General features: G+C 37.2%; 1 protein-coding gene across 2 annotated transcripts in view; it reads right to left on the bottom strand.

Annotated features, from left to right (window-relative positions):
- Nucleotides 1–15,402, bottom strand: part of LRRC16A (leucine rich repeat containing 16A) — a 346,863-nt gene that overhangs the window by 30,759 nt on the left and 300,702 nt on the right. For both annotated transcript variants that reach the window (XM_011962810.1, XM_011962811.1), the window contains exons 30-31: nt 8,523–8,589; nt 8,072–8,268 (exon numbers count right to left, since the gene is read on the bottom strand). In XM_011962810.1, coding sequence (XP_011818200.1) covers nt 8,072–8,268; nt 8,523–8,589 — 264 coding nt within the window. The remainder of the gene's footprint in view (nt 1–8,071; nt 8,269–8,522; nt 8,590–15,402) is intronic.

The following is a 15,402-nucleotide window of genomic DNA, read 5'->3' as shown; positions in this document are numbered from 1 at the left end:
AAATTAATGAACTTGAGGGGATTGATAAAACAGTTGACTCTTAGAAAAAGACTAATAAAAGAGATAATGACAACATCAAGAGAAAAGGCATTAAAATATGTTAAAATGAAACAGGGGGCATATCTATATAAGAGATTAAAGTTATTGGTATAAGAAATTAAAAACTTAAAGGAATTCTATAAACAATTAAATGAACAATTAGACTAAATGGAAGATAACCTAAAAATACATAAATTACCAAAATGATCTTAAGAAGAATTAGGTAACCTGAACAGATCTATGACAAAAGAAATAAAATCCTTAGTAATATATCTACATACAAGTATCACATGCACACAAGCATATAGACAATACTTAGGGCCCAGATGGCATCCCAGGAGAGGAAGAGACAATTTCTATTACATGTAAACTGTTCCAGAGAATAGGAGAAAAGAAAGAGTTTCCCAACCAATTTTATGAAGATAGTATAACTTTGAAAGTCAAACTAGATGGATGGTTTAGACAAGAAAAATAAACATGTTAAGCCTCTCTCATTTATGCATATAAATGAGAGATGCAAAAATCCTCATAAAATATTACCAAACAAAGCCTAGCAGTGGATTAAAACAAAGCAAAAAATCATGATTAAGAATATTATAACACTAGAAAAAGTATGTTAATGAGATTCACCCAAATTTCACCTTAAAAAAGAAAAATTATCAGTCTCAATAAATACTGAAAAAAAAGAATCAAACTACCATTCATTCCAAAAAAAAAATTAGCAAAACAGAAGAAAACGCTCTCACCTGAATAAATTACAGCAGAAACTGCTTTGTGTCTATTTAGTGTCTATTCACTCTTGTTGACTCAATAACAAAACCCTGACTATTTGGAGTATCAATGTGACCAACTAGCTATTTATCTGCCTAGATTTTCTTGTAGCTGGGGATGTAAATATGGTTCATTTCTGGCCAGTAAGATGCAACTGGAAGTATACTAGGGCTTCTGGGTAGTTCAGATTCCCTGCTGCATGTACCCCCTTTTCCTCTGTCTGAAATATATGTATAAAAACAGATTATAGGCCTTGCCTGAGAATAAGATCAATACCAGTCACCTGGATGATACAGCCATTTTAAAGGTGAATGCAACCTGTGGTTGAATAAATAGAAGTGTCCTATTTAAAAGGAGAGAATCAATGGGCCGGGTGTGGTGACTCACACCTGTAATTCCAATACTTTGGGAGGCTGAGGCATGTGGATCGTGTGAGCTCAGGAGTTTGAGACCAGCCTGGGCAACATGGCAAAACACTGTCTCTACAAAAAATACAAAAATTAGCAGTGTGTGGTGGTGCGCACTTCTAATCCCAGTTACTTGGGAGACTGAGGTGGGAGGATCACTTGGGCCTGAGAGGGGGAGGTGGCAGTGAACCGAGATCGCACCACTGCTCCCCAGCCTGGGTGACAGAGTGAGACCCTGTCTCAAAAATAAATAAATAAAAGGAGAGAAGAGATATAGCAGATCTTATTAAAGTACTCTATTTTGTCTTGGGTGCCACACTGCAATTTATTCAGAACAGAGTAACAAGACTTGTAAATGGATTCTAGACAATTTCACATGAAGAACATCAGAAGAGCTGAAGAGTTAAGATCTGACCCACAAATACTGTGAAGTCTACTAAGTGGAAGAGACTTGGATACCACGTGCCACTCCAGAAGACAGAAACAAGATGGCTAATTTCAAGCTATACAGTTAAGAGTTTTAGCAACACAAAAAATAATTCGCTAATAATTAGAGCTTTAAGAAAATGGCAGCTTCAGAGAAAGAAGTCATTGTGAATGGAATGGCCAATCAACGGCTGTGTAGGGATTTTTGAGCACCTGATGAGGGACTGAACAAGACGACTTCAAAATCCTTTTCAGTCTTATGACACCATGATTCAATGCATACATAAGAAAACCTATTACCCAGGAGTTAGTCTATTTTAATTTGAGTTGGTTTGTTTCATCACTGGGCCTACTAGTGTAGGGCTACGCCTTATGCCAATATACGGCAAACTGACTGATACTGACATATCACACCAAGTGAATCCACTGCATGGTATAATATTTCAGAGAATGATCATAGACAAATCAGTTATCTGCCCTGGACTTCATATTCCCTTGAATATTGAGTAATCTTTAAAATTCCTTCCACTAAGAGATTATTCCAGTTAGTGGTAGAGTCAGCATTATATCCCAGTCCAGTTTTTTCTCCACACCTCTATGCAAATTTTTCAATGATTTTTCCTTAAAGGAATACTTTTTCACCTATAGTTATGTTAGGAAAAAGTAGAAAGAAGCAATAGCTAACTGGCAGTGGATGAGTGAGTATAAGCATGCCTCCATCCCTGGTGGGTGTCATGGTTAGAACGCTCACTTGCAGTTAGGTGACCATGTTGCCAAGTTCCGGAAAGTGGTATTCAAATGAATATGAAGCTCATCCTTTCAGACCTGGCCCATAAAACCTCAGGGGTATGAGCCTTCATGCTTTATGTCATCCTCCAGCTGAATGCATATGACTTGAAGGACCAAAAAGGAAGGTAGAGCCACAAAGTAAAAGTAGCCTGGATCCCTGACAACTGTAGCATCCCCTGGCTGAAAATACTCACAATGGACTACGATATGAACAAGAAATAATCTCCAAAATATCAGAGATTTAACATAGTAAAAGTTTATATCATATAGTAGCTAGTGTTACCCCACCTAACAGAGCTGAACTTCAGTATCCAAGAGGGATTGGTTCCAAGACCCTTGAGGACACAAAAATCCATAGATGCTCAAGTCGCTGTTATAAAATGGCATAGTATTTGTGTATAACCTACAAACATCCTCCTGTGTGCTTTAAATAATCTTTAGATTACTTATAATACTTAATACAATGTAAATGCTATGTAAATAATTGTTACACTGTATTTTAAAATTTATATAGTTTTTTTCATTGTTGTGGATTTTCTAATTGCCTTTTAAATAAATATTTTCAATCCAGAGTTGGTTGAATGCTCAAATGCAGAATGTGTGGATATGGAGGACTCACTGTACACTACACATTTTCCCCCTTTTCTCTGCTGTAGCTGGAACATTCTGGCACCTGAGAAAATGGCATTTCCACTCTTAAATCACCCATGTGACATTCTTTTCCCAAAAGCAAAGACTTTCTGACAGTCAATTCAACTGAGGAAATAATTTTTGAATAAAATTTTATGTAAAGTTAGTTAATTTGTTTCTTAGTAAACATGGGTAAGAATCCCTTTGAATTAATGAGGGTAAATGAGTGTGGTATTAAATCAGTTTCCAGGAATTTTTTTCTCTTCCTCCTCCATTTAAGTATAGAGAAGGGAGAATAGGTACAAAGGCAAAAGCAAACATAAGATTTATATTGTAAAGATAACTAAATTAATAAAATAGAAATACTAGCTTTGAAGAACAATGTTTTTACGTAAAGGATGGCATATTTTTATCCTATTTATTTCTTATGACAACTCAACGATGTAGGCAATGCTGGTATTTAGAAACAAGTTGGCTCAGGTTTTTTTTTTTTTAAAAAAAACCCACAAGCCTCTGTCCACATATACACCATCAGGGAGTGGGAGAGCCCACTGGCTGAGCCTGGCATCCTGCTCTTAACACTACAGTAGAAGGTTACACTCTATGGGCTAAGCAGCTATAATGTAATGTTTAAGAATTCTTTTATCTACTGAAAGAAAGAAAATAAATGAAAAGAAAAGAAAAGAGAAAGAAAGAAAAAGGAAAGAAAAGAAAAAAGAAAGAAACATTCTATCTCTTGTTATTTAAAAAACATCTTTGTTTTTGTTTTTGGAGTGGTAGAGGTGGAATTAAAACATATAGCTAAAATATCTATATCCATTGTTCTTAAAATGACTGTGGTTTGATTTAAGGTTAAATTTTTGTGCCTAGCTTCTTGTTTTAAAAATAGGTTATCTACTCTTCATATTGATATAAATATCTATTTGTACATTTTTGGCACAAAAATCGGTCATTACAACATGTTGGGCCTGGAAGAAACTGGCATGCTGGCATTTAACTCAGCCTTGGCGTTGAGAATTCTGACACCTGGAAAAGTTCATTTGAGGCATTAGGGTTCAGAGACAAACTCTAGAAAAGCTAAGACAGACTTTGGATGAACTGATTTTACTCAATCATAGGAAGAAAAACAACGATAATTGTTAATAATTGCTCTTACTAAACACTAGTAATGAAAGTAAGCCACAGCATCCTCATTCTTCACTGAAAAATGTAAATAATGGTGCCTGTGTGGCAGCTTCACAGGGCTGTTAGACATGAAAGCACTTTGGAAATTGTAAGCAGTGTGATATCATAAGGTAATATATTTTCACTATGAACTCAAATAAAGGTGTGCTAATCTATACTTCTCAGTCCACCAGTACTCTGAGAAAAAGCCAGATCTATTTAGACCTCTGGCCGTAATACATTATTTTGGAACTTACCTTTGTGTTACACAGTCCCTAAGGGAAAACAGCCTAGAGTATGCCAACCCTGTGAGTCCTGGCTTCATTATGGACAAAGGTGAAATCTCTCTAGAACAGACTGATGAGGTTGGGATATGCTACCCCAAAATATGGCGCCTCGGCATTTGAGGAAATAGCAAAAGCAGGAAGGCCATTCTCATCTTCCCCTTGCCTTTCCCCCTTGAGGCAGGTCATAAAGTTTCATTCAAGAAGCACCCTCCCTACAGGAAGATAAAAGAAATGTCCTCCCTATAGCCAGAGAAAAAGAAATGTCTCTGAAGACATGGGGAGAGGGAGAAGAGTCTGAACAAACAGGCCTTGCTAAGTGCCCCCAGTTTATTACCATTAGATCATACCCTCTTTGTCTAATCCTACTTCCCTGTAACTATCCACTTAATCAAACTTAGCATAAAAATACAAAAATGTTTGAGTCTGCATTTCTGAAGGTTTCCATGTCACATAAAACTTACATAAAATAAATTATCTTATGCTTTTCTCTTGATGACTTGTCTTTTGTTACAGGTGCTTCAGCCATGAAACCTAGTGATAGATGAGAAATATCTGTTCTCCCTTGCAATATCTAGTATGCACCTCAAATAGGACTCTGCCACAGCTTCCTTCCTTTCCTTTCTATTTTTCAAACATTTAAGGAAAAAAGGCTGACATGGTAGCTCATGCCTGCAATCCCGGCACTTTGGCAGGCTCAAGCAAGAGGGTAGTTTGAGGCTAGGAGTTCTGAGATCAGCCTGGGCAACATATCAAGAGCCCACCTCTACAAAAAAAATTATTTAAATAATTAGCCAAGCATGGTGGCGTGCACCAGTAGTCCCAGCTACTCAGGAGGCTGAGGTGGAAAGATTGTTATTGCTTGAGCCCAGGAGTTCAAGGCTGCAGTGAGGCATGACTGTGCCTCTGCACTCCAGTCTGTGTCACAGAGTGAGACCCTGTCTCAAAAAAAAAAAGAAAAAGAAAAGAAAAAAAAGAAAAGAAAGAAGTACACAAGATTATCTCTTTCCATGAGTCACCACTTTATCAAGGATAAACTTAAGCCATTTCGCAGACAAGTTATACTGTTAATGTTATTCCATATGGAAAGATCCATAGAGAAACCATTTATTCAGTAACACCCTAGAACCTAGGTGTGTTCTAGAAAGTGTGGGTTGTTGTTGAGTGGGGGCAGGGAGGGGGGTTGTCTTTTTACCTATCTACAAAAATCTTTCTCTTATTTTTAAAAAAGAAAATATATCCCTATAAGGATATACAATAATAGACTAAAAAAGTTAACAATCAGTAAATTGGAAAACAACAAACTAGATTTTTTTTGTATTTTGAAATGGTGTCAAGCTATTTGGATTCAAATGAGAGAAATTAACCAAACACAACAAAAGCCTGATCTAAAGTGAGGAAATTATCAACCAGGCAGGTAAGTTATTGTGACCTTCATCCATCTGTCTCCAGCTATCCACCTACTTATCCAATAAGTATTGTTGAACCCCTACTATATTTAAAACCCAATGTAAGCACTGAGCATATTACCATGAATAATAAATCACAGGCCCTGCCTACACAGAACTTAGATACAAGGAGTAAGCTGAGAAAACTCTGTGTGATGAGAGCTGTGACAGAGTAAGCATCAGGCACCGGAGGAGGTGGGGCCTCCATGGAGAGTTGCTCAGGCTGTGCACTGTGCACAACCAGTCTGTGAGAACAACTTCCCTGGTGTCATGTGACCCTTGCTCTGCGGGAACACAGTGGGAGGGGTAAGGAGGGCTTCCTGGAAGAAGCCTTGCCTTCTTTAGAAACAGCTATGATCTAATGGTAATAAACTGGGGGCACTTAGTAAGGCCTGTTTGTTCAGATTCTTCCCTCTGTCCCATGTCTTCAGAGATACGGACATTTCTTTCCTCTGGCTATACAGAGGGCACTTCTTGAATGAAGCTTTTATGATCTGCTTCAAGGGAGAAAGGTAGGGGGAAGATGAGAATGACTTTCCTGCTTTTGCCATTTTCTCAAATGCCGAGGTGCCATATTTTGGGGTAGCATATCCCAACCTCATCAGTCTGTTCTAGAGAGATTTCACCTTTGTCCACAATGAAGCCAGGAGTAACAGGGCTGGCATACTCTAGGCTATCTTCCCTTAGGGACTGTGTAACACAAAGGTAAGTCCCAAAATAATGTATTATGGCCAGAGGTCTAAATAGATCTGGTTCTTTCCCAGAGCACTGGTGGACAGAGTATAGAGAAGTGGATAGTTCTCCACTATCAAAAGAGACATAGTGGAGATGTAAAAAATCTGAAAGTAGTTCTCAGTCCAGGAGATGGAGGGAAGCAATAAGAAAAGAGATGCAGCATTACAGGAATGGAGCTCAGGATGGGAGGTAGCCAAAGCAAGGAGGAAGAGGGAGAGCTGGTGATCAGGATCGTATTCAGCTTTCTAACCTGTCAACTGATGATGTCCCAAGAAGAACAGGGGATATGAGAAGGGCAGGTTTATAGGGAAAGGTGGGATCTAAGTTTCAAATTTTTGAGCCCAAGGTACTCATTGAAATTTAGGAGGCAAGTGGATATCCAGAAATCTATAGTCAACAACAGAGACTGAAACCATGAGTTCAGATGACATCACCCAGACGGACAATAAAAAACTTAAATGGGTCTGACAGGAAAACTGAAAGGACACTGCTGGAGAGATGGGTGAAAAAGAAAGGAGTGTGATGACTCAGATCAATGGGAAATCTCCTGTCAGGAATGACAGAGCTTTCTGTGTCAAGGAGCTGCTGAAACATCAAATAAGATGACGGGCAGCTGAAAAGAGTCCACGGGATTTGGTCTAGAGTGACCTTGGGAGGGTGGTTTCAAGGGTGGGTAGATACAGAAGGAAGATTTTGGTAAATTGTGGAGTGACAGGAAGGTGAAGAAGAGAGGCAGTAGAGACAGTTGGCACAGGCAAACTTTTTCAAGAAGTTTAGCTATAAAGGAGAGAAAAGACATTAACCAGAGAGAGACATGGGTAAACTACAATAAGGCTCATCAGCACGCACAACTGAGTCTGCTACTGGAGTAGAAAGAGCAGGATGTCAAGAGTCACACACCGGGGCTCCCATTTAGGGCTCTCCTCCAACACTTCAGTTACATCAGTTTGTAGAGGGGGGAATGCATGTGTGCACTCCAGAATCAAACAATTTTTAATTACCAATTAAGTCTTTTGGTACTTGTATCTTTTTTGCCCTGACACTGTAAAGTGCTAGAGACCTTTATCTAGAATAAGGATTTCCTACCCTAGATAATCCTTATCTATCTAAGGATTTCCAAGGGCAGCTCTGTTCTAAAGAATTGGAAATTTTACAGCATTGTCTTCTCCACAATTATGTTGTTTTATTTAAGTGACACAATCTGTTCATTCTCCAAAATTATTGAGCACCAAGCTGAGATACTTTGTGTATCTCATGCAGAGGTTCTAGTCTCCTCAACCATAGCTTTCATGTTTATGCAAAGCACTTTAGCAAGACCCCCCAACTTTCCCCAGAGAAGAAAAGGGTGTGAGAGATGGGGCCTCTCCAGTCCACCTACCGCTGCTTGGGTGGGTTGCTGCTTCTTATTCCTTTTTGGCCTTAACTTGGTAAAGTGTTCCAGCTTCTTCCCCTCTTCAGAGGGCAACTCTGAGATAAATCCCGAGCTCCGCTTCTCCTGTCTGAGGGACGGGAAGGGCGGGTCTTCGATGTGAATTGGCACCTCTTCCAGTGCTTTATCTAGATCAAACTCCATTTCTAAAATTTAAAAAAAAAAAAAAAAAAAAACAGCCCAAGGCCAAAGCTTAATGAATGGAGATGGATAAAAAAATTCCTAAAAATAATTTTAAGTCTAGCATAGAATGGCAAACACCCATTCATAGATCACTTAACTCTTTCTCAGTAATTACCCATGCAATGCATACATAAGGAACATCCCTAAAATGGTCTAAGGTCTTGCTGAGGGTGCTTCACGGTGCCAAGAAAATGACTGGCAGCAACAAAACACTTACCAAAAGCCCTAGAAACAGGCCGCAGCATTCGGCTATGGATACTCTTCCTTTTGGATTTAGGGGTCATCTAGAAATGAAATAATAATAATTTTAAAAAAACACGTAGGTAGCCACAAAAACTCGCCTTTCAAACTTCTGAAACATTCTGGTTCAATTGTTTAACTCAGTAGTTGTTTCTCTGCTTTAGAGGTTGATTGAAAGCCTAACAGAAAAGACCAAACTATTTCTAAATGTTTACAATTTCTCAAATGATACAGCTAACCTCTTTCTTTTGTTCCCCCATCCCTAATCAGTTGAATTCCACTTATATAGCTGAAAAGAACAATGAATGAATTTAATTCCAAGCTGTATAAGAGGATGTTAAAATGGATACAAAAATAAAAATCAAAGACTGTAAAAATCAGTCATGAAAAACTGAAAACACTACTATTCACTGATCACTCTCACAGTAACATCAGTGTAAGCAACTCTGACCTCTTTCTGTGTCACGTCAATGATGTAAGCAGTTTCACTCTCTCGTTTCACATTTTGCCCCCAAGATTTTGATCTTTGCATCATGGGCAAAGACCAGGAAAAGGTGCTAGGATTCAAAAATCTGTATCTGTTGGCACTTCTCAGTGAAATGTCTTTGATCCTGTCAATCCTCTAAAAAATGAAACCCAAACTGAAATCAAGGGCCAAAACTGAAGAGCACTTTCCTAGCACTGGTGTCAACTGTTTACGGTGCAAAGCCAGCCCTCAGAAAGGCACTATCTTCTCCCTCAATAGGATCACACAAATGTCAAAGATGGAGGGAAGCTTTGTCATCACCTACACAAATCAACTCCAAGGATGAAATCGAGTTACAGAGGTGACATTCATGTTGTCAGAAGGAGCAGAGCCATGGACAGAACCCAGTGAGGAGGGTCAGGCCAGCATCCTTCCTGCCACTTAATTCATGATCCACATACAGATGGATGGATGTTAGGGATGTTTTCACTGGTTTGATATCAGGAAACTGGTAGGTGTATAAACTAGGAGGTAACATAACTGAAAGAACTTAGTTTGCATACTTTCATTTCATTTAATAGGTTTTCATCTAATGCTTCCTCAAAAAAAAAACTACATGATTGAAAAATATTCTTTAGCTCCAAGGAGAAACTGGTTGATACTCATCTTTAAAGCAAACAAAACAATTATGTCAATTTTAATAATAATATCGTTTTGCTATTATTTATTGTTGAGAGAAAAGGGAGAGAAAAAAATGATTAGCAATTGTATTGAAATCCAGACTTGTTTTCCTGAAATACAAAATGAAACTTGCTAATTTGACTTTTTTCAGGGTTTCGTTAAAGGCAGACAATCTGAGGAAAAGCTATTTATAAAGTAACAGGCTTTGCAGGTTCAATAAAAACACAGCTAACCCAATGCAAATGGAAGGGAATCCAGTTTAAGGCAGTTCTCCCCAAAGTTAGCCATGCAGTTGGCTGAAGAAGTTAGTGGCCTGCCTGGTCTATTCACAAGTGAAATCTCTGAAAATAATTCTCAGGAGATACAAGCTATCAAAACATATGCTGTGTTTGTTTGCAACAAGTTCTTCAGTATTCTATCCATTTTACGCACAACCGTGGTAGGTAAAATAATCAAGAAGTAGCTCCAGATATATTTTTTAGCCAATTTCATTTAGATTGTCACAAATAAAGAGGAAAGATGTTTAAAAATGCATCTACTGAAGATGTCTTTTTTTTTTTTTCCCTGACTTGATTAGATTTTACAGAAAGTGTATTCATGGGCAAAAATAGTCTGGTTTAAGTTTCCATATCATGAAAGACTTTATGATACCAAATACATGTAAAATGTATAAAAATTATATTGCAAATATATTACAATTTTAAACATATAAAAATATGTACTATATATAAAATAAATGACATAATATATGATATGTACAGAAAGAATCACATTTACAAACTCATGTCCATCTGTGAATAGGTTATTCAGCTTAATTTCATTTCATAGACATAATTAAGAAACACACAAAAATCATCAGGATAATTTGACGGTTGATATCACTCAAAGGGGAGCTAGTTTTCTCCTCTTGGTCTTGTTTTCCAATGCTTCAAAGCCCAATATAGAAAGCTTTAATATCAGAAAAACTCACTTCTAATGTATTTCACTTGCTTTCCTTCACTTTGTGTGCTTTTTACAAGGGTAAGTAACTTCTAATTACATTTCCCATAAAACTATACCTATCATATCTTTTAGTTCTGAAGTTCTGGCACAGAGTCAATGGTCTTTTGGTAAAATAGAATTTGTAATCAGGCTAGTTTCTACAATTGGTATTAAGGAGGTAACCCAGCTTCTATAACTTTCCCTCATGGGATTTAAGTGTGACAACAGAGAAAAAAAATCAATCTCATTTCTCTCATATTTTTATTGCTTTTCTTTGGAAGTAATTCTTCCTTAGTTTTACAGAAAATGTGGACTTCCTTAATCTAATTGGCTTATTCCTACAATGCCATTACATATAAACCTAAAGCTAGAGGAAATATAAAAATGTACTATAATTATCCACCTAAGGGTATATTTAGGAGCAAATATTTAATGTTTGTCTAGAAATTTGGTTTATTTGACCTCCTTCCTCCTCCTCTCCACAACTGTTGGGTTGTTGAATTACATCCCAGAAAAAGAAAACAATCTGACTTTACCATCTTCTTTAACACAGTTAGCTCTCTTCTCTTTTGGTACCAAAATGAAAGGTCAATTTTTTCAAACTGTTTCTTAGTCCTTATTGACCTTCCCCTGACATCTGTTAATGCCTAAGTATTTTCTGAGTCAGAGAAATCACAAACTGTTCATCAGATGAAGGGGGTCAACATTTGAAAAAGAAGAGGTACATACTGCAAACGGACCTCTCATCAATCAATGCTTAACACTGTCAACTTGAGGCCTAGACGAAATTAACTTATCTTAAAAAATGCATCTTGTAAGCAATAAGGTATAATTTTCAATACCCATATCCTAAAGAAATATGACGAAAAATGTGTTAAACCCTTATTTTAAATGTAATTTTAGCAGGAAAATCTTAAACACAGACTTCTTTCTTGTCCTAACATCACAAATCATCAATAAATCCCCACTGTGGCAGACACTGTGAACAAAAAGGCCATAACTCTATTTTCTGAGAATCCAAAAGCATCAATGTCTACATTACTCTGAAATTGTACTCATTTGATCAAATTTTTATAATAAATGTTAAACTATTCTGCACATAGCTCAATTGAGATATGTCTACTTTTACTACAAGTTAAAGACTAATCTTGGAACCTTACAAATAACGTAACCTTTTTCTTCCTGTCAAACCCACTTTTAACATGTAATTCCTAACATGCTTTTTTTAAAAATAAGAGTCAAATTGCTTATGTCACCATAAAAATATAAAGAGGTGCTTTGTTTTTGTCACCGTTTGCTCAAAAAATAATAAATAACACTCTCACTCCAAGCTCAAGAATCCATAATTACTTCCCCCTCACCACCAAGGCTGTAGAAAGAAAAAAAATCCTAACAATACCATTTGAGAAGAAGATTAGGAAAGTTCTTCTAATATAAGAAGCAAATCATAATGTCGATTTTCTACAACCCTGGGCCCAAAACAAGTAATATGACAAGAATCAGGAAAAATCCTTAAAAGTAATGTTGTTGTTATTATAATTATAATTATAATTATTATTATTATTACATGAGTGGAATAAGCACTTGTCTCCTCTTGAATGTTTGTATCCTCTTCATCAACACTCTGCTTGCTTTCAGACACATGGCTGGAGATATTTTAAATTCATCGCTTGTTTTGCTAGCTGAACCATCTTGTAAAATCCAATCTTGTCTCTAAATTGTTGCCTATTTCATTCAGGATCTGCAGATGGACGACGACACTACAGTCTCCTGGGAGACCAGCCAGGCAGCACAGAAGCAAATGGAGCACAAGAATATAAAGTAGTACAGCCAGAAACTGCAAAGCCACCAAAAAATACTTACACTTGTACAGCAGAGAGTCTCCATGCAGCAAAAAGAAAGAAAAAAATATGAATGGAAAAGAGATAAAGCAACAGCATTACTAGAAAAGGGGAGGGAGAGGCATACCATTCACAAACAAAGAAACAGAAAAGCTAAAACACATAAAAAGCCTTCATAGCAAAGGAATAAGGCAGGAATGAGGCCAACATATTAATGGCTTAAGACATCCAAACTGGCTTTTTATAAGCAGAAGCACAATTACAGCTTGAAAAATTTCAGAAACTCCTAACCTACAGATATTATTTCTCTTGCTAAATGTGTCAAAGTGATATTTACCAACCCCACAAGGCATTAACCTCATTTGGGGGATGGTGGCTTTATTAGCTCCAAAGCGCACAATGGACAGAGTAGAGGGTGGTTATTAAAGAACCCCATGCAAGTCCTGGCTCCTGGACCACAGGACCAGTCTCAAGAACTAAGTGGGGACAGTGTATCTGCAGGCATGAACAAGAGTCTCTTCTGGGGCCATTTACATCATTCTGTGCTCACACTGCATTTTAGAAGCAGTATCTTTGAATTCTTTTGCCTCTTTAGTCATTAAAACTTTTCAGGGAAAGATCTGATGTCAGGATTCAGCACAAGTTACCTACCTACAGTGTAATTCAATATGGATGATATCTTATACCTTAGTGGGAACTTCGGTCACCTTACATTTTACATTATATCTCTAAGTAAGTTTTTTCTTTATTTTCTTTCCTTCTCTTTAGATGAAAAAAAAATCTCTAAATAATTTTTAAAACTCCATTGGTCATCATTAAATTTTGTTAGGGCATCCTCTTCTTATTCTGAACATTTATAAATGAATTTTTAAAAACAAAAAAGAAGTCCAGTTATAGAATGTCAGTCTTTCTGAAAGCAAAGTGTCAGGGGTTGAGGCATCCTTTCCAAACCTCCTGAGGAAGGCCACCTACTCCTTCCACCTGGAGCTGGGGCTTTCTTTTTTCCAAGTTCTTTATTTTTCTCATGTCAATTGTTTTCAATATAAAATGGGATGGAAATACAGGGTTCCTCAATTTGTGAATGTAAATGATTTGTGTCTCTTTAAAGTAAAGGCAGCATATAAGTTAAAAGCATTCCCTATAACCATCACCATCACTGGCACCAGTATTACGTGCTTATCAGAAAGGCTTCCACTGGTAAAGTCCTGAAAAATTCTCGTTTCACATTTCTGATTTCATACTTGATTAGGCAATTTACTTCAAATATAACTCATTCTATGACCCATTAAATTAGCATGAAAACATCTTTGCTGGATGAAAGGAGAAAAAGTAAAAATATATTTTCAAATATATTTTCCAGAATTGCCCAAAACAAAGACTCTTGCCCTTTCCCAACACATAGCCCTCAGAAGCTTTCTTAAAGGTATGACTATGAATACATACATAAGAGAGTTACAGTTGATGGTTAAGTCCCACAGATGACTTTTTACTTTCCTTCTTCTTATGAAAGATTAATTCAACAAGACAAGTAGTCTGTCCCAATTATCTACCTAAAGATCATCGTAAGTGATAGTGAGGAATCTTTCAATTGATTCAACTCCTAAAATGACAGGCAAGCAAAACATGTTCCCATGAAGATGGAAAGCATGGCAACAGACATTTCAACTTTTTGACAGAAGGAAGATCGTTAGTTCATTGCGCTACTCTTGTCCACTTTTTGGAACTCATTTAGGCCACACTGACTTCAACATCCCTCCATCAGGACGAGGGAAGGAGTATGTCTCATGCTCATGGCCTTGGCATCCAAGAACTGGGCTTGAATCCTGAACCTGCCACTTCCTGGGTTATGGGACTTTGACCGATGTTTTGGAAAAGTCAGCTTCCAGTTTTCTAGTTTGTAAAATAAATTGTGAAGATTAAATAATAAATACAAAGCGCTTGGCACAGTGTCTGGCAAACAGTGCCAATCAGTGACCTCTCAGTGCTTCAATAATTGGCTGTGATTATGAGAGGTTAATATTATCATTTTAAAAATGCTTCTATTCCCAAAGAGAGAGGAAGAAAGGAGGGGAAAAATTAATAAGAAGCAGATTTATAACAGCAAAAAAGTCAGAACAATCGAAAAGCCAATCAGTAGAGGAATGAAGAACTAAAATGAAGTATTTTAAATGAAGAAACATCAGTTAAAAGGAAAAATAAAAACTACATGTAGCAACATGAACAAGTCTCAAAATATAATATTGAGTGAAAAAAGCAAGTTTCAAAAAAGATACACATGGTACAATGCCATTTATGTAGACTGTAAAACATGCAAAACAATACTATACACTCTTCATGAATACATGTATGCTTGAACACAAAAAACAAACAAGAAGTGTCCAACTGAACTCATGAGAGTGCCTCCGGAGAAAGGGGGAGAAGTGTGAGACTGTTAGTAGTGGTCAAATGATGCTATTACATTATCTGTAATGCCCTGTATTATTCAAGATTTAACAAATGCTACCGAGCACCTACTGTGCGCATCAGGCATTCTTGGAGAAAGGTGTGGGTCTAGCAGTGAACAAGACAGATGAGCTCTTGCACTCCTAGTGTGTGTGTTCCAGTGTACATTGGCAAAACAAACATTCTAACATGTTAACAGGTGGCTCTTCAGGGTGGTAGGAACACAGGTATTTGGCATTTGTGAGTAATTTTTGTAATTTCTTAGGAATGCCCCAAAAAGTTTATTTAGGAATACTTAAAGAAATCACTCTGGTCATAGCATTGACCGATTATCTGGACTTATACTACTCTGCAGACACTCTAATAGGAGCCTGTCTGAATGACCATAGACTTTCACCACCTTTGCTACCCCCTGATGGGTAACAACGACAAAAACACCAACCAGA

Source organism: Colobus angolensis, unplaced genomic scaffold (assembly GCF_000951035.1).
Source record: "Colobus angolensis palliatus isolate OR3802 unplaced genomic scaffold, Cang.pa_1.0 Scaffold6, whole genome shotgun sequence".
Classification (NCBI taxonomy): Eukaryota; Metazoa; Chordata; class Mammalia; order Primates; family Cercopithecidae; genus Colobus; species Colobus angolensis.
Note: the sequence above shows the minus strand (reverse complement) of the source record. Positions and strands in the feature narration are given on the sequence as shown.